Source organism: Eumetopias jubatus, unplaced genomic scaffold (genome assembly GCF_037043125.1).
Source record: "Eumetopias jubatus isolate StellerSeaLion01/CBP00866 unplaced genomic scaffold, mEumJub1_p1.0 scaffold_8, whole genome shotgun sequence".
NCBI classification, from domain to species: domain Eukaryota; kingdom Metazoa; phylum Chordata; class Mammalia; order Carnivora; family Otariidae; genus Eumetopias; species Eumetopias jubatus.
Window position 1 is genome coordinate 121,848,484 of NW_028274814.1, and position 25,354 is coordinate 121,873,837.

Here is a 25,354-nt window from a genome sequence, read left to right on the forward strand (position 1 = left end):
AATCCTTTTAATGTACTGTTGGATCCTATTGGCTAGTATTTTGGTGAGAATTTTTGCATCCATGTTCATCAAGGATATTGGTCTGTAATTCTCTTTTTTGATGGGGTCTTTGTCTGGTTTTGGGATCAAGGTAATGCTGGCCTCATAAAATGAGTTTGGAAGTTTCCCTTCCATTTCTATTTTTTGGAACAGTTTCAGGAGAATAGGTATTAATTCTTCTTGAAATGTCTGATAGAATTCCCCTGGGAAGCCATCTGGCCCTGGGCTTTTGTTTCTTGGGAGATTTTTGATGACTGTTTCAATTTCCTTAGTGGTTATAGGTCTGTTCAGGTTTTCTATTTCTTCCTGGTTCAATTTTGGTAGTTGATACGTCTCTAGGAATGCACCCATTTCTTCCAGGTTACCTAATTTGCTGGCATAGAGTTGCTCATACTATGTTCTTATAATTGTTTGTATTTCTTTGGTGTTGGTTGTGATCTCTCCTCTTTCATTCATGATTTTGTTGATTTGGGTCATTTCTCTTTTCTTTTGGATCAGTCTGGCCAGGGGTTTATCAATCTTGTTAATTCTTTCAAAGAACCAGCTCCTAGTTTCGTTGATCTGTTCTACTGTTCTTTTGGTTTCTAGTTCATTGATTTCTGCTCTGATCTTTATGATTTCTCTTCTCCTGCTGGGTTTAGGCTTTATTTGCTGTTCTTTCTCCAGCTCCTTTAGGTGTAGGGTTAGGTTGTGTATTTGAGACCTTTCTTGTTTCTTGAGAAAGGCTTGTATTGCTATATACTTTCCTCTCAGGACTGCCTTTGCTGTATCCCAAAGATTTTGAACAGTTGTGTTTTCATTTTCATTGGTTTCCATGAATTTTTTTAATTCTTCTTTAATTTCTTGGTTGACCCATTCTTTAGTAGGATGCTCTTTAGCCTCCATGTATTTGAGTTCTTTCCGACTTTCCTCTTGTGGTTGAGTTCTAGTTTCAAAGCATTGTGGTCTGAAAATATGCAGGGAATGATCCCAATCTTTTGGTACCGATTGAGACCTGATTTGTGACCTAGGATGTGATCAATTCTGGAGAATGTTCCATGGGCACTAGAGAAGAATGTGTATTCCTTTGCTTTGGGATGGAATGTTCTGAATATGTTTGTGAAGTCCATTTGGTCCAGTGTGTCATTTAAAGTCTTTATTTCCTTGTTGATCTTTTGCTTAGATGATCTGTCCATTTCAGTCAGAGGGGTGTTAAAGTCCCCCACTATTATTGTATTGTTGTCAATGTGTTTCTTTGCTTTTGTTATTAATTGCCTTATATAATTGGCTGCTCCCATGTTCGGGGCATAGATATTTACAATTGTTAGATCTTCTTGTTGGATAGACCCTTTAAGTAGGATATAGTGTCCTTCCTCTTCTCTTATTACACTCTGTGTTTTAAAATCTAGTTTGTCTGATATAAGGATTGCCACCCCAGCTTTCTTTTGGTGTCCATTAGCATGGTAAATGGTTTTCCACCCCCTCACTTTCAATCTGGGGGTGTCTTTGGGTCTAAAATGAGTCTCTTGCAGACAGCATATGGATGGGTCTTGTTTTTTTATCCAATCTGATAGCCTGTGTCTTTTGATTGGGGCATTTAGCCCATTTACATTCAGGGTAACTATTGAAAGGTATGAATTTAGTGCCATTGTATTACCTGTAAGGTGACTGTTAACTGTTGTCTGTGTTCGTTTCTGCTCTTTGCTGCTTTTAGGTTCTCTCTTTGCTTAGAGGACCCCTCTCAATATTTCTTGGAGGGCTGGTTTCGTGTTTGCAAATTCCTTTAGTTTTTGTTTGTTCTGGAAGCTTTTTATCTCTCCTTCTATTTTCAATGATAGCCTAGCTGGATATAGTATTCTTGGCTGCATATTTTTCTCGTTTAGTGCTCTGAAGATATCTTGCCAGTCCTTTCTGGCCTGCCAGGTCTCTGTGGATAGGTCTGTTGCCAATCTAATGTTTCTACCATTGTAGGTTACATATCTCTTCTCCCGAGCTGCTTTCAGGATTTTCTCTTTGTCTCTGAGACTCGTAAGTTTTACTATTAGATGTCGGGGTGTTGACCTATTATTATTGATTTTGAGAGGGGTTCTCTGTGCCTCCTGGATTTTAATGCCTGTTTCCTTCCTCACATTAGGGAAGTTCTCTGCTATAATTTGCTCCAGTATACCTTCTGCCCCTCTCTCTCTCTCTTCTTCTTCTGGGATCCCAATTATTCTAATGTTGTTTCGTCTTATCATATCACTTATCTCTCGAATTCTGCCCTCGTGATCCTGTAGTTGTTTCTCTCTCTTTTTCTCAGCCTCTTTATTTTCCATCATTTGGTCTTCTATATCGCTGATACTCTCTTCTGCCTCATTTATCCTAGCATTTAGTGCCCCCATTTTTTATTGCACCTCATCAATAGCCTTTTTGATTTCGATTTGGTTAGATTTTAGTTCTTTTATTTCTCCAGAAAGGGTTTCTCTAATAACTTCCACGCTTTTTTCAAGCCCAGCTAGTATCTTTAAAGTCATGATTCTGAACTCTAGGTCCGACATCGTACTAATGTCCGTATTGAGTAGGTCCCTGGCTGACGGTACTACCTCTTGTTCTTTTTGCTGAGGTGATTTCTTTCGTCTTGTCATTTTGTCCAGAGGAGAATAGATGAATGAGAGAACAAAATGCTAACAGGTTTACAACGTCCCCAGCAAATATACTGTATACAAATCAGAAAAGACCTGAAACCAGGGGAAAAGAAAGGGAAAGAAAGAAAAAAGAAAGAGAAAAAGAAAAAAAAAAGATAAAAACAAAAACAAAACAATACAAAAAAGGCAGAATATGATCAAATATGATCAGGCTAGTGCATAGATCAGTGCCACACACTAGATTTTGGGCGTATTTTGGTCTGTTAGAAAAAAGTGCCTCCTAAAATTTTAAAGGAAGAAAGACATATATGTACAAAATAAGGGTTGATACAATGAAGGGATGGAAGAGGACTGTAAAGATGAAAATTATAAAAGATTTTATAAAAGGACTTGGTAAGATAAGTTGTTTGAAAAAAGAAAGAAGATTTAAGAAAAAAAAAAAAAGGAAAAAGGGAGAGAATGTGATCAGGCAGGAGACTAGAACAAAGCCATACACTAGTGATTTAGGGTATATTTTGATCTGTTAGAAGAAACTGTACCTCAAAATTTTAAAGAGAGAACAACTTATATATATATGCCAAAAATAAGGGTAACTACTATGAAGGGATAAAATATGACTCTAAAAATGAAAAATAAAAAAATTTTTTTTTTTTTTTAAAAAAGGGATTTATAAGATGTTGGTTGAAAAAGGGAAAAAGAAAAATAAAAAAAAAACAGTCAACAAAAATTAACTTTGATGAAATAATGAATCATGGTAAAAAAAAAAAAAAAAAAAGCCATGAATCTATGTGCAGTATTCCCCTAGCGCTGGAGTTCTCCTATTCTCCTTGATCGATCAACTTGGTCTTGGCTTGCTGGCTGTTTGTGTTGATCTTCTGGGGGAGGGGCCTGTTGCTGTGGTTTCCAAATGTCTTTGCTGGAGGCGGAATTGCCCCGCCCTTGTCGGTCCGGGCTAAGGAAGCTGCTCCGGTTTGCTCTCAGGAGCTTTTGTTCCCTGCAAGCTCTCGGTACAGCTTTGGAGGACCAGGGCAGAAATGGTGGCCTCCCAATCTCCACTCGGAGGAGCTGAGAACTCGGGACCCCGCTCCTCAGTGTGCCCCCAGAGAAAAGCAGTCACTTCCGTGTCCCCGGTCTCCGGCCGCACTCCGTGCTCACCCGGCCTGCGATCGGGCGTTGCTATCTCTGGCACCCGACCCCGCGCGGAGTCTCCAAACCCAGCAGATCCCTGCAGTGCGTTCCCGCACCGCTCCTTCCCGGGAAGGAAGGGGAGTCTCCCCGGATCTGCTGCTTGTTGGGTCCCTGCTGGGGGAGCCGTGCCCCGACTGGGCCGCAGATCACAGTTTATGGCAACCCCGAGCTGAGAGCCCGTGACTCTGCTCCGTATCTGCAGCTGGCTTCCCTGCTCTGATACCTGGGAGCTCTGGCGCACTCAGGCACCCCCGGTCTCTCTGTGACCCCAAGGGTCCTGAGACCACACTGTCCCGGGAGGATTCCACCCCCCGCTTAGCCACTGCAGCGATGTCCCTCCAACGAGCCAACTTCTAAAAGGTCCGATTTTGTGCTCCGCGGCTCTATCACTTGCCAGAAGCGGCCGGCGGAGGCCCCTCCCCCGCCGTCTATCCTCCTGAATATCGCCTCAGATTCACTTCTCCGCACGCCCTACCTTCCAGTAAGTGGTCGCTTCTCTGTTCAGAGAGTTGTTGCTACTCTCCTGTTCGATCTCCTGTTGAGTTCGTAGGTGTTCAGAATGGTTTGATCCCTATTCAGCTGAATTCCTGAGACCAGACAAAATCTAGGTCTCCTACTCCTCCACCATCTTCTAATCTAATAGGGTTTTAACAAGGTAATCAACAACATGAAAAAGCTATTCATAGTCTAGATCCCAAGATGTTCATAAATTAATTTAGGGAACGTTCATTCTCAATGACTATGTGCTTAGTAACATACTGGGTATTGGAAGTACAGCTATGGAGAAGCTGAACAGTCTCCTAGAGACAACAGTGTAATACATAATTACAGATTTAGCTCATTGAAATGTGACCTGTATTAGTTTTATATTGCTGCATAAGAGATAACCTCAAACTTAAGAGGCTTAAAATAACCTATGTTTATGATTTCATAGTTTCTGCGGGTGTCAGGAGTCCAGGTATAAGTCAGCAGGGTCTTTTGATCAGGATCCCACAACACTACCATCAGGTGTCAGCCAGGCTGCGTTCCTTTCTGGAGCTTAAGCTTCTCTCACATGGTTTTTAGCAGAATTTAGTTTCTAGAGGTTGTAGGACCAACACTCCCATTTTCTTACTGGCTGCCAACCAGGGACTGCTCTCAGCTCCTAGAACCACTCATGATTCCTCACCACCATAGACGCCCTTACAGTACAGTAACTCACTTCCTTAAAACCAGCAGCAGAATCTCTCTGATCTCAAGGCTCTCTTTTGAGGACTCACCTAATTAGTTAAGGTCAATCCAGGATAATCTGTACTTATGATTAACTCAGCGGATCAGTATCCTGATCCCAGAAGTGATAGCCCCTCATATTCACAGGTTCCATAAGGAGAGGAGGTTATACCAGACGAGTACACCAGGAGGGTGGGAATCTTGGGAATAATATTAAAATTCTGCCTACCAAATAACTTGAGAGCTGAAAGAGCCTGGAATCTATCAGGCAGAGAAAATAGCATATGAGGAAACTCTGAGACTATCAAGAGCTTGGTGATTTAGAAAGAAGAAGAAAGGCCCATGTGACTGGAACCTAGAGAAAGAAAGAGTGGCACAAAATAACCACTTTAGTGATTTTCCAGAGAGCCATGGGAAACCATGGATCACAATGCATTTTTAAAGGTGTTTCTGATGCCAGTGAGATACACAAGGCACGAATGGAATTGGGAAAAAAAAAAAAAAGAAGAAGAAGAATGGAATTGGAACGAGCCCAGCTAAGAGGCTGTTGCAGGTCTTTGAGGAGATAGATGGTGGTGGCTCAAAGGAGGATGGTGGCAGTGGAGATGGAGAGAAGTGGGCAGATTCAAAGGCATTTTAAGAGGGAAGATCAGTAAGACACGGTGAGTAATTGTATGTGGGGTAAGGAAGACGGAGAAGTCAAAGACAACTCCTGGTCTTGAGCAACTTGATGGCTGTTTTTGCCATTTCCTCAATCTGGGGGTACTCATGAGAAGAGCAGTTTTGCCAGAGAAGTGGATCCATTTTAGACACATAGAGTCTGATGTGCCAGTGAGACAGCCCAGGGCAAGTATCATGGTAGTCGTCGGCTAGGCTGATCTGGGACTCAGAAGAGAGGTCGGGGCCAGAGATAAGAATCTGGGAGACTTTGGACGATAGGTGACATTGAAAGCCATTGGAAATGGGATGAGATCATCCAAGGAAAACAAGTAGATGAGACTAGAGCATGAATGGGCAACCCCATCTAAGTGTCTGCTGAGGAGGAGTGAGCGGTCATTTCACACATGTATTTCCTGTTGCTGACGCTAACATCATTCTCAGGGAATGAACATTGAAGCCATTTAGGAATAGATACAGTACCTCAGAGGTTTCTTTCCACCAGGGCATAGTGACTGTGTGTTTGTGCATGAGTGCATGAGTTGTAGAGAGAGAATTGTATCAGAATCAGCTGAAGAGCCTTTTTGAACTATACTCACAAATTCTCATGTGTCCCTAAGGGAATCAAGTTTAAAAACGCAAAAAAGAAAAAAAAAAATCTCCTTAGAGATGTACACCCTCATTTTTCGGAGAAAATGGAAGCTCAGAAAAGTGCAAGTGGCTAGATGGCATGACACACAGCTAGCTAGATGGCAGGCCTGCTGAGAGGAGAAGAAATTGCTTAGTGATTACCTCGAGCCTTTTACCTCTCCAGAAATGTACAATTCTCCATAAGTTTCAGAGAATAGAATTGTAGCATTAGCAAGGGGTTAGCGGAATGTCCATCAAGCATTCAGTAACTCTGGGAAGAAGACGAAATCCTTAGTCAACCATTTATAGCACAACCATGTCAGTTTCAGAACAACCCTGCAAGGTGTGTGTTGTTATCCCCGTTTTACAAATGAGGAAATGGAGGCTCATGAACTAATAACATGCCCAGAAATACACATCGTGAGTGGAAGAACTGGGTTTCAAATTTGTTTTTACTACTGGCCTTACATTCATTTTAGGTTGTGTAGAGGGAACTGTATGCACTATACCCTGGATTCCAATGTGTAACTAAGCATTTTTCCAAAAAATAAAATGACAGTGGAATTGAATCCATGAGAAAATACATTCACGTTAGCCCCGGCTCTCCTCGGTACAGCAACTGTTCTGAAGTCCAGCTGCCTTGATGAGAACCTAGGCTCCACTCCTTACTTACTGTGTGATCTTAGCAAGGGTACTCTACCTCTTTGTGCTTTGATTTCTTGTCTGCAATAAATTAGGATACCAATAATGCTTGCCTCATAGGGTTTGGTGAAGATTATATTATTTAATATAATAAATAATAAAAACCCTAAAATACTTCCTAGCATGTGGTAGCACTACCGCTACCACTGTTTTTGTTTTGTTTTGTTTTAATTGAATTAGAGTTGACATACAGTGTTATATTAGTTTCAGGTGTGCAACATAGTGATCTGACAATTCTATACATTATTCTATGCTCACTGTAAGTGTAGTTACCATCTGTCACCATATAACATTATTATGATATTATTGACTGTATTCCCTATGCTGTACTTTGCATTTCGTGACTTATTTATTTTTATTATTTTTTTATTATTATGTTATGTTAATCACCATACATTACATCATTAGTTTTTGATGTAGTGTTCCATGATTCATTGTTTGTGTATAACACCCAGTGCTCCATTCAATACGTGCCCTCCTTAATACCCATCACCAGGCTAACCCATCCCCCACCTGCCTCCCCTCTAGAACCCTCAGTTTGTTTTTCAGAGTCCATAGTCTCTCATGGTTCATCTCCCCATCCGATTTACCCCCTTCATTCTTATTTATTTTATAACTGAAAGTTTGTACCTCATTATCCCCTTCACCTTACCCCCTCCAGCAACCACCCATTTCTTCTCTGTATTTATGATTGTTTCTGTTTTGTTTTTTAGATTCCATATACAAATGAAATCATATGATATTTGTCTTTCTGTGTCTGACTTGTTTCACCTAACATAATATCCTCTAATGTATAATATAAGGACACACACACACACACACACAGCCCACAACTTCTTTACCCATTCATCTATCATCGGACACTTAGGTTGCTTCCATAACTTGGATATTGTAAATAATATTGCAACAAACATAGGGCTCATATATCTTTTTGAATTAGTGTTTTCATTTCTTTTTTTAAATTTTATTTTATTATGTTATGTTAATCACCATATATTACATCATTAGTTTTTGATGTAGTGTTCCATGATTCATTGTTTGCATATAACACCCAGTGCTCCATGCAGTACGTGCCCTCTTTAATACCCATCACCAGGCTAAACCATCCCCCTCCCCCCTCCCCTCTAGAACCCTCAGTTTGTTTCTCAGAGTCCATAGTCTCTCATGGTTCATCTCCCCCTCCGACTTCCCCCCCTTCATTTTTCCCTTCCTACTATCTTCTTTTTTTTTTTTTTAACATATAATGTATTATTTGTTTCAGAGGTACAGGTCTGTGATTCAACAGTCTTACACACACAGTGTTTTCATTTTCTCTGGGTAAATACTCAGTAGTGAAATTATTGGATTGTATGGTATTTCTATTTTTAATTGTTTGAGGAACCACCATACTGTTTACCACAGTGGTTGTACAAATTTATGTACTTGAATCCTCTCTTTTTATCTTGATGAATCTGGCTAAAGGTTTATCAATTTTATCTTTTCAAAGAATTAGTTCTTGGTTTCATTGATCTTTCCTATTGTTTTTTCCTCCATTTCATTTATTTCTACTTGGATCTTTAAAAGATTTTATTATTTGAGAGAGAGGGAGAGTATGAGCAGGGGGAGGGGCAGCAGGAGAGGGAGAGAATCTCCAGCAGACTCTTCACTGAGTGCAGACCCCCTACGCAGGGCTGGATCCCACAACCCTGAGATCATGACCTGAGCCAATACCAAGAGCCAAATGCTCAACCAACCCAGCCACCCAGGTGCTCCTCTACTGTGATCTTTATTATTACTTTCCTTCTACTAACTTTGGGCTTTATTCCTCTTTTTCTAGTTTCTTTATGTGTAAGGTTAGATTGTTTGAGATTTTTCTTGTTTCTTGAGGTCAGCCCATATCACTATATACTTTCAGAACTGCTTTTGCCATGTTCCAAAGATTTGAGACAGTTATGTTTCCATTTTCTTTTGTCTGCATGTATTTTTTTATTTCCTTTTTGATTTCTTCATTTACCCATTGGTTGTTTAGTAGTATGTTGTTTAGCCTCCATGTGTTTGTGTTTTTTCTGTTTGTTTTTTTTTTCCTTGTAATTGATCTCTAGTCATGGCAGTTTGTTCAGAAAAGATCGTTGATGTGATTTCAATCTTCTTAATTTATCGAGACTTGTTTTGTGGTCTAACATGATTTATCCTGGAGAATATTCAATGTGCGCTTGAAAAAAAAATATGTATCCTACTGTTTTTGGACAGAATGTTCTGTATATATCTCTTAAGTCCATCTGTTCTAACGTGTCATTCAAAGCCACTGTTTTCTTATTGATTTTTTTGTGTGGATGATCTACTCATTGATGTAAGTGGGGTGTTAAAGTCTCCTACTATTTTTGTACTACTGTCAATTTTTACCCTTACGTCTGTTAATATTTGCTTTATATATTTAGGTGCTCCTATGCTGGGTGCATAGAGATTTATAATTGTTATATCCTCCTGTTGGACTGATCCCTTTATCGTTATGTAAGGCCCTTCTTCGTGTCTTGTTATAGTCCTTTTTTAAAATCTATTTTTTTATATAAGTATTGTTACCCTGCCTTTTATTTTTTTATTTCTATTTGCATGGAATATCTCTTTTCATCCCTTCACTTTCAATCTGTATGTGTCTTTAGGTCTGAACCACCGCGGTCTTTTTCTCCAAGAGGCTTATCTAAGGTCCTAGCTGAAATTAGTATCTTTTTTTTTTTTTGACCCAACGTTTTAAGGGTTTGCTTTGTTTTCTTACCAGTACAGTTATGAGAAAGTGACATCCAGCTATTTGACTTAGGGTATACAAAACAGGTGCAAGTGACTACCCTGATTTGATCCTTTGTGCTCAATAAAATGAAACGTGAGGCATATTTATGCCTCAAGCCCTTTGCCTTTGACACTTCTTGCTGCCTGGAATGTTCTCTCCTTGGATAATAAAACTGTATTCTTAAGTGCTTTCTTCAGGTTTCTGCTCAAATGTCTACCTTATCAAAAAGCCTGTTCACACCACTCTGTCTAAAATAGTATCTTCTTCCCACCATTACTTTCTATTTCCTTACCCTTCTTTATTCTTCTTCAAAGCACGCCATCAGAAATATTATATACCTGTTCATTGAGAGTCTCTCTCTCCAGTAGAATTCACGGAAGCAGCGACTCAGCCTGTCTTATTCATAGCTGTCCTCCTGACACCTCATAGGCTCTCAATGAGGTTTTGTGGAATACATGAATGGATAAGTGAGTGAGTGCTAAATTACAGTTCCCAGGGTGAGATTCATGGTCATCTGCGAAGACCACCACGATTTCCAGGGACACTTCCACTGAACATGTTTGGAACAAACTGAATGATTCCAGACCTTCCTTCTGAAGGTGAGGAAACTGAGGGCAGAGAGGAAGACGTCAGTTTCCAAATCTAAGGCCCAGTCAGAAACTGGGCCACGACTGGGTAGTTTTAAACATGCTTTCATAGCTTCTTCCAATCTGTGCCTCAAAGACTGTGGAAGTCTGCAGCTCAGGGGTCATGTGACCTCTGTGTGGTCAGAGGGGAACTGAGAGAAGAGTGAAGTGACTTACCCAGGTGTGCAGTGGAAAGCTGTGGCAGGTGTTCTTTCCTGACCAGGTGTTCTTTCCACTGCACGGCAGCACCCAGTTGGACGATGGTTACCTTTCAAGACAAGGCAAGGATACTTCTAGATACTTTTGGAAAGTATCTATGCCTAGATCTTTTTAGACTTCTGTGCCCTAAGTTCCAGCTCTTTTAAGACCATTTCCTTCAAGTTTAAAAAAAGGATTTGGCATCATCTTTTGAGTTCAGTTGACGTAAGATGATAAAGGGACCTTTTTAACTTTGGCAACCTCTTGTAGGGCCCCAAGACTTCTTGGGGTGGTGTGGATGAACCTAGACCTATGGAGACTATTCCCCAACAGGCCTTCATTTCATTCTCCCCTTCCACCTGTTCCCTCTTCCTTTTGGGTACAGACATAACCCCAGTCTTACTATTTATTTTAGATGAAACCAGAATCTAATGAGCTTGCAGGTGAGAGAGGCAGGCTCCCTTGAACCAGACATTCACTCTGTAATATCCATGGAGAGGAAACAATCTTTAGTTTTCACACGCAGCTGCCTTTCCTAGTCCCTCCAAGCAAATACGTCTTTATTCCTAATGTTCCATCACTATATTTTCATGGCCAAAATCTGCAAACCAGGTTGGAAGAAGCGATCTTTTTTGTTCCTCAGTCAAAACTTTAACTTTGGAAAATATTTTCAAAATGCCTTTGATGATGAATCACATACCTTCCTCACCCTTTAAAGAGCATTTTTAGTGCACAAGGAACTAACTAAATACTTTGCATGCATTAAACCTTGTAGTTCTCAGAAGAAATCTGAAGTAAATGCTGTTATTCACATTTCACAGATGAGAGAATGGAGGCTAATAGAGATGAAATATTTTGCTCAAGGTCATCAGCTACTAAGGTAGCATTATCTGGCCCTTGAACCTTGAATTCCAAAGCTTAGGAATTCCAAAGCTAGGACTTTTAAGCCTTACACCATGTGGTTTCTCTACTCTATTTTTTTTCAATGTATGAAGAAAGGTTACATATCATGCATTGTTTATTTATTGTTTTATAATTCTCCTCAAATTACGTATTCAGTTATTGTATCTCCATGGCTAGGGTATTAGCTTCTCATGGACAGGAACTGTCTCCTTTTTTGTGTAGACCAAGGCACATCAGAGTTAGTTGCCTCTTTATAACACCAGGGACCCTTTCTCAGCACAGAACTGGTGATTAATACACATGCAATAAATATTTGATAAATAAATGATTAATCAAATCCTTTTAAATTGCTTTTCTCTTTCCTGCTACTTTTTAAGAATTGCCACCATCCTGTTTTAATATAAACCAACCAGTGAAAATGGACCTGAAATGAAAATAAATTGATAAAAATTTCCCATAATAAGGTTTCTGTGGCAAATGTGATTTCCGGTATATTTCCTTTATGTATACACATACATGCTCTATCCATATGTGAGTATATACAAGATCATGATCTCATTCAGACCTATCTCATAGATGTAAAATGAAACTCAAATTGTAATGAGCTTTTATTTTGAAATCAGCATATGTGTGTGTGATGAAGGCGTGGAGGGAGAGGGGAGGTCGATCTGTATGTCCATCTCAGAAATCCTGGGAGGTTCCCGGGAGTTTTTGCCTGAGGATTCCTGGGAGAAGTGTGGAGAGCATACAGCCAGAGACAGGGAACTCCAGGTGAAGAGCACAGACTCAAGGCACGTCTGAGCCCTTGACAAGGTTCTCTGAGAGGGCTGACAGCTCTCCCCAATGTGGGCAAAGGGAGCCGTGTGTGGGCTTCATTCTAGATTGCTGCTGGTTTGCATGTGGCAGGGAGAGGCACTTGGGAGAGACCTGGCTTGGTACTTGTGTGCCCTCCTTGAAATTAGCTCTGACTCCTCATGGAAGCTCCTGGTTTCCTTTCCAGGGAACAAGCTGAACACTGTTGGAAGCCGTTCCACCTCAGCTCTGCATCCTCTTCAGAGCCAGGGCCAATGGCAGTGTCAGCAAGCACAAAGAGGCAGCTGCAGCCGCAGAGATGAGACAAATGGCACTCCTGAATAAGGCCAACTTCGGGCAGCAGCCTGGGTTAGCTGTGGGAAGGGTTCCCTGAGCTGTCATCCTTCTGGAAACCCCCATTCCTCCCAGCTTCTGATTTGTCCCTCTTGTTGTTTCCCACCTACTTCTCTGGTGGCTCCTTCTTAGTCTCCTTTGATGGTTGCTTTCTCCTCTTCCAGACCTTCTAAATGTCAGTGTGCCCTAGTGCCTAGTCTTTGCGACTTCCTTAGGTAACGTCATCAAGTTCTATGCTTTTAAATATCAATGGTGTGTCTGTAATTCTCAAATTAATAAGTCCCATCTCCCCAAACCCCACCCCGAGCCAGACTCACATACCTATTTGCCTACTTCACACTTGAATGTAAATATCTCCCAGGGATCCCAAACATAGCATGTCCCAAAGTAAACAGACATCTTTTCCCTGATTCTTCTCTCTATCATTGTGTGGTACTACCATCCATTCATTTTCCAGGTGAAACAACATGCACACTAATCTGGACACTGGATTTTTTTCTCTCTCTCCTCATTTGACCAATCCTAAATCCTTTCAAATCTGCCTCCAAATTAATCTCTAGTCTGTCCCATTTTTTTCCTCACTACATCTACCTTCTGGTTTCAGCCATCATCTGGTCTCACCTGACCTACTGGAATAACTTTCCTATTGACCTTTCAAGTCTTGTGTTCCCTCTGGGACATTTTCCACAGGACATTCAGAGTATGCTTTACAAAACAAGTAATTCTGTTACCTTCCTGCATTTAACCCATTGGTGATTTTTCAGTGACCTTACAGAATAAAATCTGAACTCCTTACCACATTGAACTTGGCCTGGCATGATCTGTCCACAACCATTTTCTCCAAACTCATCTCAGGTAACTCTCCCTACTTCACACCTTACAATGTCCAGTCACCTGAGCCTTTCAATTTATGGTACAATCTCCAGGTCTTCGTACCTGCTGTTGCCTCTGTCTGGAATGCTCTTCATTTGGTTTCTCCATGGCTAGCTGTTCCTTATCTTTTGGATCTCAGATTAGATGCCATACCTTCAGAGGTCAACCAGGCAATCTAAAGCCAGGTGCCTCCAGTTCTTCTCTCCCACAGCATTATATTTTTTTTCCTTTTTGTCACTTCTCATAATTTTAAATCATATGTTTATGTATTGTTTAATGATTGTTTACTACTCTGAACTAAATTCTGTCTACTTTGTATATTCACAGAGTATCTGATATGTAGTAGTGAGTGAATATCTGTTGAATGTTAATGAATGAATGTCCTTGAGGAACATATAAGAGACCCTGGGGACCATGGAGGGATCCTGAGACAGAAATTGGAGGCTTGATTCTCAGGGTTTCTTCAGACTTAGACTTGTAGTCAAAGACTGGAAAATTTTCCTTAGATATTGGTTCCTTATTTGCCACATTTACAGTCTGTAACTTGGATGAGTAAGAGTGCTGTGTTCTTCCCAACACCACCAATGTGGCATGACCCTTCTTGGAGATCATGATAATTAACATGTTTTTACCTATGCATCTTATCCATATTATGCCATTTAATATGATTCCATAGTTAGATATTGCTATCATTTCCCATATTACAGTTGAACAACTGAGGCACAGAGAGGTTAAATAGCTTGCCCAAGATCACAGAGCTGGTAAGAGAGACACATATGAATATGAATATAGGTAGTCTGACCTCAGAGTCTGCATTCTTTTTTTTTCTTTTTTTCTCTTTTAATTTTTTATTTAAATTCAGTGTGTCAGCACATAGTGTATTATTAGTTTCAGAGGTAGAATTTAGTGATTCATCAGTTACATATAACACCCAGTGCTCATTCTATCCCATGCCCTCCTTAATGCCCATCACCCAGTTATCCCATCCCCCACCCACCTCCCCTCCGGCAACCCTCAGTTTGTTTCATAGAGTTAAGAGTCTCTTATGGTTTATATCCCTCTCTGATTTTGTCTTATTTTATTTTTTCCTCCCTTCCCCTCTGTTCATCTGTTTTGTTTCTTAAATTCCACATATGAGTGAAATCATATGATAATTGTCTTTCTCTGACTTATTTCACTTAGCATAATACCCTATAGTTCCATTTGCAAATGGCAAATGGCAAAATTTCATTCTTTTTGTTGGCTGAGTAATATTCCATTGTATATAAATACCATATCTTCTTTATCCATTCATCTGTCAATGGATATCTGGGCTCTTTCCATAGTTCGGCTATTGTGGACATCACAGCTATAAACATTGGGGTGCAGGTGCCCTCTTACACTACTGGTGGGAATGCAAACTAGCGCAGCCACTCTGGAAAACAGTATGGAGGTTCCTCAAAAAGTTAAAAATAGACCTGCCCTATGACCCAGAAATTGCACTACTAGGTATTTACCCCAAAGATACAAATACAGAGTGTGCATTTTTAAACTAACTTCTGAAGTTCAGCTACCCATGTGGCTCTGCACCTATACTCTCTCTCAAAGTGACCTCTTCCAATCCCATAGATTTAAATACCATCTGTATCCTGGCCATGCTTACTTTGTATCTCTGGCCTAGACTGCTCCCCTGAGCTCCAGACTAATTTATCTAACTATGCACAAGGCATTTTCTCATGGGTAACTGAAACAACATTTCCAAAACTGAGTTTGTGCTCTATCGCCATGCCCCACTTCCAAACCTGTCTCTCCATCAGCATCTCCTCAGCAATGGTATCAGGGGTCATGAGATGTAAACATGTGTGCATCCACATATGTCTGAGAGAGATGCCTTGAATTAGATAATGGCATGATATTTCTCTTTTTCCTTACTGGTGCTTGATCTAACCTTCCCTTACTAAATCATGACATACCCAGGCGAGGACCAGGACTTGTATATATCCTTGCACTCTTAGCATCTAGTGCATAGAAGGTATTGAATGGGATCTTGTTGAATGAAGGAAAGAAAGAAGGAATGTTTCCTGTGAATATTGTCTCTTTCTACTGGAGGTAGTTTCCTTGCTACTTCTTAATTTCTCAGGATGTTTTCCAAACTCCTCTAACTGGCCATTTTTCTTCTCCCCATGGTTCTAAACTAAAGGATGGGATATTAATGAAATGACTCTGTTTCAAAAAATCATTTTCATTTATCTTCACTTTGTCACTTGTGCACTTGGATTTATGTGGAAAGGAATACTTAATAATGAGGAAAAACCTATTTAGAAACAGTAGCATAATCATTCAGTGGTAGAGAAAAGAGTGATATATGAGCCATATAATTAGCAGTAATCTGTTTCATATTTATTTTTCTGGGCTGAAGTTCAGTTCCTCCTTTAAAAACTGAACGTAAATAATAAGTTACACACACACACACAGGACCTATGAATAGACATCCATCCTCATCCAAGGGAATTCAGCTAACATTTTTCCCAAGATTATGAAAATAACTTTTAATTGTCTCAAATCAAATCTCAGTTCATTAATAGCTTAATTTTGCTTCATTTTTATTGCTTTGTTTTCTAATATACAAAATTCTTTTCAGTTTAGCTTTTATAAACTGATAAAAGAACAATTCAGAAATTATTTATTTAAACCTCAGAATTGATTAGGTAGAATTGACAAGGGAGTCAAGGGATGTGAGTCTTAACTGTATCTGGGATAAATGTTCAGTTTGGCTATGAGTGAATTACTTGACCAGTCTCTCTCTCCCCTTTAAGAAATTGAAGGAAAGCTTCCCTCGCAAGGTTTGCGTAGGAATAAAATGAGGTAACAATGTGAAAGTGCTTCCAAAATTACAAAGCTCTAGAAAATAATAATAAAGCAATGGCTTTATAATTATTATTATAATCGAAATAAGCAAAATGAAGTTATTTTTATCATGCTGAATGATTCAAAACAGCTATACTTTTTTGCAGAAAATGGAAGAGATCCCACATTAGAATTTTAAGTTTGAGTTGACTTTGTGTTCAGATGATGAACTTGGCTTTTCCACACACATAAATGTGGCATTTAAAAAATGTGCCCTAAGTAGAATATTTTAATGTATTCTCTTTAATGTTTTCATATATTCATGGAGAGCTACAAAATGATTTTTCTTCCACTGTATTTACTTTTTGTAAATTTAGCAATTACAGTAATTTCATGAAGAGAGTATATCCTGAGATTATATTCTGCTATAAATCATAGTTTGGTTGAATCTGTGAATCAGTCACATTCCCATATTCCTTGTTGTACAGTTTCCCTCTTTGTCTTGTAGGAAGATGAGAGAAAAAAGAACAAGTAAATGTGAATCTTACAGGAAAGCTAAGTGAGTTTAAAGAATTCCCATTATCACAATTAACATTTCCAGGTGGGAAAGCCATAAAACCTTCCCAGACTCTGAAGTATATCTTTAATATAAACAATAAGATCCATTATTTTTTAGAAAATAGTCTTTCTTTTTTTATAATTTGGAAAACTGTACTATATATTGGAAAATAAATGGCAATCTTTTCCAATGTACAAAAATGCTCAACTGATAAGCTGAGACCATCTCAGATCTACATCTGCAGACATGAATGGGACAGAATGGAGATTTTTGTGGGCATGTGCAGTTTCTCCGTGTTCTGTATGGACACTGCCACCTGTGAGCTCATTCACACTCACCCTGGCTACATAGCTCTAAGTACCCAGTATAGAGAGAATTGGATATAATAGGTTACTAAATAGAAAACCAATTCGTGCAAAGAGAACCAGCACTGGTCCATCACATCTTCAGTGTGTACTGACCTGTCTGTTCCCTGGGTGGGTACCTCATTTGCAGTTATCAGCTATGTTGGCTTCAAGAGCCACTTCATCTGCAGGTACTTCTTGCTTCACAGGACAAACAGCATTTGTCTGGGCCAGGACTAACTGTTCACATTTCACTAGCCATATTCTGAATTAGATGAGTATTGATTGTGTCCTCCCTCTGGACCAGGCATTGTGCTAGGCCTAGAGGATTTAACTGTGAATAACAAACTTTCCTTGTTTTTAGAGGACTTACACTCAGTCAGAGATCTGCTTGTCCCAAGCTAGAATATAAAACCTCATTTCGGCCTGAATTGCCAGAATGTTTGGTTTTTTAGACCAGTATCAAAGGGTGCCCTCCACCATTGTGGATTTGGGCCCAGGACCTCCTCCTTTCGGGAAATTCAGCACTGTCAGAGTCCCTGGGAACTTTGTAGTTGATACCAATTTGATTTTCATAATACCTTGAAGAATTCTTATAAATTAAGTGAAATATTTATAAGCCCAGCAAGAAGACTCTGAATGAAAATATGAGCAATGAATTGCAATTGTACATCATCTACAATTTAAAAACAATTCCCCATAGTGCAAATTTACCCCATGAATTTGAGCTTCTATTTTTGCCAGCTGTGTAAAAGTATTGGATTGTTTATAAATACTGTTACAAGGAGAGGTTAGCCACAAAAGCCTAACACATCCCTTGACATTCTTACACTATAAAAATTTAAATGGCATGCAGTCCAGAATGAGCCTGTGTGAAAAAGATATGGATAAATAATAGACCACTTTGCTGGTTTAAGCTGGTTTGGCTCACTGTTTTCTCATTTTTCTTCTACCTCCTTCCACAACCCAGCCCTCCCCCTGGGAAATGACTTCCAAAGAAAATCTAATTGGAGTTGTCCCTTTGGCCAGAGACATAGAACAAAACTTGTTGGGTGGTTATTGAAATGTAAAGTCCTGGGTGCTTGGGTGGCTCAGTCAGTTAAGTGTCTGCCTTTGGCTCAGGTCATGATCTCCAGGTCCTGGGATCTGGGATCGAGTCCCACATCGAGTCCCGCATCGGGCTCCCTGCTCAGTGGGGAGTCTGCTTCTCCTTCTCCCTTTGCCCCTCCCCTGGCTTGGGCTGTCTCTTGCTCACTCTTTCTCAAATAAATAAATAAAATCTCTTAAAAAAATAAAATATAAAGTCTTGGTTTACTTTCTTGTCTATGTGCTATGTTAATAAAAATCCCAAGAGGAGCCAAAAGTTTTGGGCCAAAGAACATAGTCCTTTGAAAAAGACTTCCCTGACACGAACCCAGATTCAAGGCTCACATCACCAAGTCCCCCTATCTCCACCACCACTAATTTTTGCTTTTGCCTGGTTGATGGAGAACATCTCTTCTTCTCTCTGCTTTTGCTGCAGCTCTCCCTTATAATTTTTTCTCCATGCAGCAACCTCAGTGATCTTTGAAAACCTAAATCAATATGACTTTCCAGTGTTCCTAAAATAAAGTCCAGTTGTCCCGTTGGGGCTGGTAAAGCACTGCACATGCTGGCTCCTCCCATCTTTTGAGCCTCTTCTTATGCTAATCTTCATGATAAATACACTCCAGCCACTCTGCTCTCCTTACTGCCCCCGGAACATCAGACATACCAGGCAATTTCCCAGCTTAGGGCCTTTGCACCTAGAACACTCATCCCATGCTCTTAACCAGCCCTGGCTCCTTTGTGTCTCAAATTTGTATGTCCCTTCTACAGAGGGGCCTTTTCTGCACCCCTTGCCCAAAGTAGTGTGTGCCCTCCTCCCTATAACTTCTCCCATTAACTTCGTTATCTTCAGAACATTCATCACCATCTGAATTTATTCCTTTCTTTTAAACTTGTTTTTGCCTATTTCTTTTTTTTTTTTTTTGTATGTTTGCAGAATGTAAATGCCATTCATATCTCTTTTGTTCACAGCTGGCTCTCCAGTGCCTGACACACAGTGGTATATTTTTTGAATGAATGGATGCACACATAAGGACCCAATTTTTTGGTGAAGAATGCCCCAAATCTTAAACTCCATATAGATTCATGTGTTCTAAGTTCCAATTCAATTTAAACCATAGGAGACTTGGATATACTTTTCAATTTAGTTTCTTTTTTCTGTTTCAGTCCTCTCTAATAAATAGTGACATTATCTTTGTGAAGTTGCATGCCCCATGGGAAGTGCTTGGAAGATATGCAGAACAAATGAATGTAAGAATGCCTTTCAGGTAGGTGTAAATATATTTTCCCTACTCTTTGCTGCTTCCCTGTAAACCAATGTGCTCCTCTCTTGAAACAAATAAAACTGAAATGCAGACTGGGACACTGTTAGAGAAGATCCTTTAAAATGTTTAGGAAATGTGTAAGTCTTTGTGATTTCCAATGATTCCATGGCTTTTTGTGAAAATTCCTGGCTAATTCAGTCCTTAGCAGGTAGATTTGTCAAGTGCCTATGAGAAAGAAGCATTTTCCAAGTAGCATTTTCATTTCTAAAATGCCATTTTCAGAAGTCCTGCGTGTTGCTGCTTTGAATGGCCAGACCCCAGGCATCAGTGGTGCAGATCCTTACTGACATTCAAATCTGCTTCCAGTAAAGCAAGTTCAAAAAATTTCATAAAAATGTGATCTATTTTTTAAATAAACTATTTTTAAATTTTAAAAAAGCCAAGTCATAAATACTGTGCAAAAACAAGCATTGATATTTTTTCCAAGGGTAATTAGAAAATACTTTATGAGGATTGCTTAGTTATTTAAAGGATTAATTTACCTGCATTTCATAGTGAATATTCAGTTTCCATACAGATTAAGGAAAAGTGATCCGTATTTGTTAGATGGAAATAAAATAAAGTATTAAACTTGAAATTATAAATGCCAAGATATGTGGGAAGTAAATAATGGAATCTTCTAAAGGAGATGGAGGGATTTAGTGCCAAGGACAGTTCTAAAGGGACTAAAGAATTAAATACTTTTGATTCACAATTTGCCAATAAGACCAAGTCAGATGACAGAAACCAGGCAAACTGGTGCCAATTCTAAAATATACCTCTTAATGAGCTGTGGAAAATTATAGAGATGGAGAGGCGCTAGGGACACATTTAGAGAAGAGCAATTTCCATTCAGAGGTCTGTAATGTATCTCCCTGGTGCATCTTATTTTCTTTGTTTATTGGCCTTTATGTTCTAATACAAGTCAAAATAGAGGCTGGGATTTCTAGCATCTGTTTACCTCAAGGCAAAATTCCCAAAGGAATCGAGATAAACATAGTTCTAAACTTTTGATTTATTTTTATATTTAAAATGTGACAAAGGAAACCTGAGAACCCAAGGATTAAAAAATATTATATAAAATCACTGAGTCATTTATCAATTTAGTTTCCATTGAAACTTGTTATACTATAATTATAATTAAAGCCGGTTATTTATCAATGCTATAACTGTCCAATATGGATTAATACTATATCACACATCAAGACCAAAAGGAAAAGAAATCTATGCTTAAATAGAGTCATATATCAGACCAGCATCTTATAGCCAACAATCAAAAGTCTATGTTCTGATAAAAGTGAGATAGTAAAACTTAGTGAAATTGATACATTATCCCTCCCCAGAAATCTCACAAAACTTCACACCTGAACACATTTCTCAAGCAAAGAACCCAAGCAAATTGTACAAACTTGAGCAGTGTTAATGTATAGCAAGTTCCTAGTACCTGGAAGCACTTCATATATGCAGGGCCTGACTGTATCATAGCCAACACTTCTACATGCTCATTATGTAGCAGAAAAGTGCTGCCTCCAAGCAACATTAATACTTTCCTTATGCCACATTAAGAGAATGTGATCCAGGGACTAAATTGTAACCATACTAACTATGAATAGACTATTATATATAATAGTCTTCTTTTTAAACGTAGGTGTTCCTACAGAACAGTTTTAGGAGAAAAGACTGTTAATGTGTGGACACTAATTGACCTCATTAATATTGACATGATTTTACCTAAGCATAGCTTCACTAACTACAGCCTGATGCATTTAAAATATGTGCTCTTATTTTATCCAATGTTTCAGATAAATAACTCTAGCCTAAGAAGATCTATGTATTTCCAAAGGAGGAGTTTTCCTGCCATATCACTTCCACAAAACGTACAAACATCAGTTTGGCTACATGGAATGCCTCAAAGAATGTTATGTGTATTTATTTTTTTCTGTAGAGTACACGTTTGAATCCCAGGTTTAGTCTTCTTGGATTTTTATTCCTACCATGTTTGAAACAAAGTTGAAGAATAATTTTCTTATGGGAATTTGTGAATAAAATTTGCTTCTTAAATACCTGTATGTCCATGGATATGGACTCTTTTTAATTAATAGGCTAATTTTAGGGCATTTTTAGGTGTACAGAAATTTGAGTTGATAGTACACTGTTCCCATATATCCCTTCCCATCCCTTATTGTTACAGGTTGCATTAATGTGGTATATTTGTTACAATTAATGGACCAATATTGATATATTATTACTATCTAAAGTCCATAGTTTACTTTAGGGTTCACTCTTTGGGATGTATAGTTCTGTGGGTCTTGAAAAATCCATAATGTCATGTATGATACCACCGTTATGGTATCACAGAATAGTTTCACTGCCCTAAAAATCCTCTTTACTCCATCTGTCCAACCCTTGTGCTCTCACCCTAGCACAAACCTCTAGAAACCACTGCTGCTGCTTCTTCTTCTTCTTCTTCTTAGTTTTACCTATTAAAAACATGAATATATTTTTAAGTTTTCACGGATACGCAAAGCAACTTGTATATAGACTTCCCATTTTCTGTAAGTGAGGGAGCTCAGTAACAGTTCAGAATACATATAAACCACATTAGTTTCATTACTACTCCATTGGTGGAAGCCCAACCTATAGAAAGGCTGATTGCATTTTTATAAAGCATCTAATCCATATGCTCTCCATTCAAATTACACCCTAAATTTTAATCTGTACTGCTTTAAAAAATGCAGATATACGGAAGTACAACACATCCTTAACAAGTCTCACTCTTAAAAAATTTTTTCCAAGATTCCTTGTTTTACCTCTTTAATTCACCTATAATCAGGGCCAGGGGTTAGACAGTATTCCCCAGTGTGGTTATTTGCAGCAGGATGTTGATGCTGATTAGTATTCTCCCCATACTGGTTGTAAAATACATATTTTTATATTACCCTGCCTATATCAAATGAGAGAAGTGTTCTGTAAACTAAAGTGCTGTATAAAATATTAGTTAATGTAATAGTATGCCCATTAAATTGTACATGTAGCCAGGAGGCTGGCTATCCATTTCTTCATTCCTTGAAGAAAAGCTGACCTCGGCTAAATTCATACAAATACCAATTGCTCCAAATCATTGCACAGGCTGTGTAGGTGAGGAGCAACCATAAAAAATTACGATAATGAGAGGAAGAAATATCAATGGAAAGTATTTCATAAGATTTCATTACTCAAAAATGCATGCCCTATGTTCCCACTACATTTCTCACTGTTAATCTCTTTTTAGTTTTTTCTTCTTCACCTCTTACAGGCTTCTATCTTCAATCTCCTTTCCTTCCTTGCTAGTTCAAACTGTAACTGACGATGGGTTTTCTTCTCGACTGGCTTCATTTTTGCTGTTCTTCCAGGAGAAAAATCTATTACCTGCCCCACCGGTACAAGTTCATGAGCAGGTTAGTAGCATGCTCTGTCATGATATGTTTGATATGTTGCCCTGTTTGTTCCAACAGTGACAAGGAATACAAGCTGGGGAGGATGGGCCTTTGTCCCATGGCAAAACTGGCTGCCATGCACAATCCAAAAATAGCTATTTCAGGTTAGCCTGAAAAGAAAAAGGCAAAGATGGAAATGTTTCTTTAAGAATCTTCCTTGTGGTTTCTCCACACTCGGAAGGACAGAATTTATCTGCAGGTGTGTTGGGGCTGTTTTTTGTTTTTAGCCCATTCTATTAGATAAATTACCAAAAAACCCAGCTGTTCAGCACATCTTTGGTCCGAATGTTATTTTCTCCACACAAATCCCACCCTCCACCATAAGTAACTTGAAATCTTGAAGTGCAGACAGATAACATCTCAAAAAGCTGATAGCTGTCTAGCCCCCAATTTGGGTGGGACCCTCCTATATTAGTAACATTTTGTTAATAAAATATTGCAGATGTATTACCTTACCAGAAGCCCTTCCTACCTTTTTTTTTTAAAACCTCCCCCACCCACCCAAAATTCTACTGGCTAAAGATTGCCTTTAATGTACAGCATATCCTTCTAAAGTTTGTTTCTCGATTTTTGAGAAGCCACGGAGAAAGGGGGAAGCATCAGTGATGTCCTTTAATTCAATTCTGTTGTGATCACTGGAAATCTAATTTTAAAATTTTAATTGGTCTTATGTGATCATTTACCCTGAGCTGAGCTGATGGTTCAATTTGGAGACCATTAACATTTCTCTGAAAATCCTATTGTTCAGTTCTGTGAGAATTAAGATTCAAGTTTACTCTGTTTATGTGCTATGCAGAATGATGAGTGTAAGAGTAATTGACAAATTCTAGTGGATTTACTCAAATACATGTACCCTCAAAAAGTATGATATAAGAATTGACATCCAAAGAAACTAAGATGTGTTTTCTAAAAATTTCCCTGCACAATATCCTTACTAGCAATTCTTCTTTGTTTAGACAACAGCCATGACATTTGGATTCACCATGGTTTAGATTAGTCCCTTGTCGTATGATGACCTTCTATAAAACCCTGAGGTAACACATTAGCCTATATCAGTAGTCCTCAACAGTTTTCAAACTTTAACCAGCATCAGAATAACCTGGAGGGCTTATTAAAACACAAGATTGTTGGACCTGTGCTCTCTAATCTATGATGTAGATATCCATCTCTCCACCTGGATGCTATGTGAAGGCAAGGATGGCTTGTCCAACTCTATATTTCCAGCACCTAGCACATAGTAGGTGGGGTGAATGGGCAAATGAATCTCTACAAATGTGAGAAGATTTGAGTGAGGAAAAAGGAGGTCACATAGAAAAGCATAGAAAAATCAGGGGTGCCCAAAGTGTCAGACACAGACTTGGAACTGAAACATTTGCCATCACTATGGGGGAGGGGTGAGCAATGAGGGCTTAAAAGAAAATGGTGGTAAAAGGAACCATAAATCTCAGGGTTGGGTTGGACATCGGATGTCATCAAGTCCAGCCATTCAACAGATACCCGAACCTCTGCTAAATGGTCAACCATCCATGTTTGAACATCTGTGGAGACAGGGAATTTCAGGATGGCACCTGACTTTTAGGAAATTCTTCCTTAAAATAAGCCATAATCTCTCTGTCTCTTCAGCTTTTACTCGAAGGAACGTTCAGATTGTAGTTCTCCCTGGATAGATGAAAAATAATCTACAGAGCAAAAAGGCAAAGTGTATGAGAAGGATTATGAAATTATAGGCAAAAGAACTTAGCAAATATTTGGAAATTGAGAGATGGGGGAGAGAAAGGTTTCTATATCTAAGGGATTGGGAAAATGTCAAAGGTAAAAGGAGAATGGAAATTCAGAAGAGGTACAGGTCTGTGAGAAAGATGATGGTTTTTGTTTTAATAATTCTTTATTATAACTCACAAGTAGGTCTTTGACACATAGGTGTCCCGAAGGCCTCTGGAAATGATGGCAAAGCAATTGAAACTGGAAGTAAGACTAGAGAATCCAATTTGGGAGTCAGAAGTATAGAAGTCATGTCTTGAGCCAGAGGAGTGGATGGAGTTCCCCAGGGAAGAATGTAAAGTGCAAAGAGAGAGCCAATGGCAATTCCTTGGAAAATCGTGTTAAGGAGGCAGGAAGAGATGGAAGGAAGGAAGATGAAAAAGAATAATTTAAGAAGGAGGCAGCCTAAGGGAGGACAGTGTCAAAGGGACCAGGAAAGAGTTCCCATAAGAATGGGTGT

At 39.1% G+C, this 25,354-nt stretch overlaps 1 protein-coding gene across 1 annotated transcript in view; it reads left to right on the forward strand.

The window, feature by feature from the left end:
* ANO4 (anoctamin 4) overlaps nucleotides 1-25,354 on the forward strand; it is a 443,661-nt gene that overhangs the window by 272,777 nt on the left and 145,530 nt on the right. Inside the window, exons 8-9 of the mRNA XM_088025667.1 lie at nucleotides 19,521-19,621; nucleotides 23,050-23,094. Of these exons, the coding sequence (XP_087881793.1) occupies nucleotides 19,521-19,621; nucleotides 23,050-23,094 (146 nt within the window). The remainder of the gene's footprint in view (nucleotides 1-19,520; nucleotides 19,622-23,049; nucleotides 23,095-25,354) is intronic.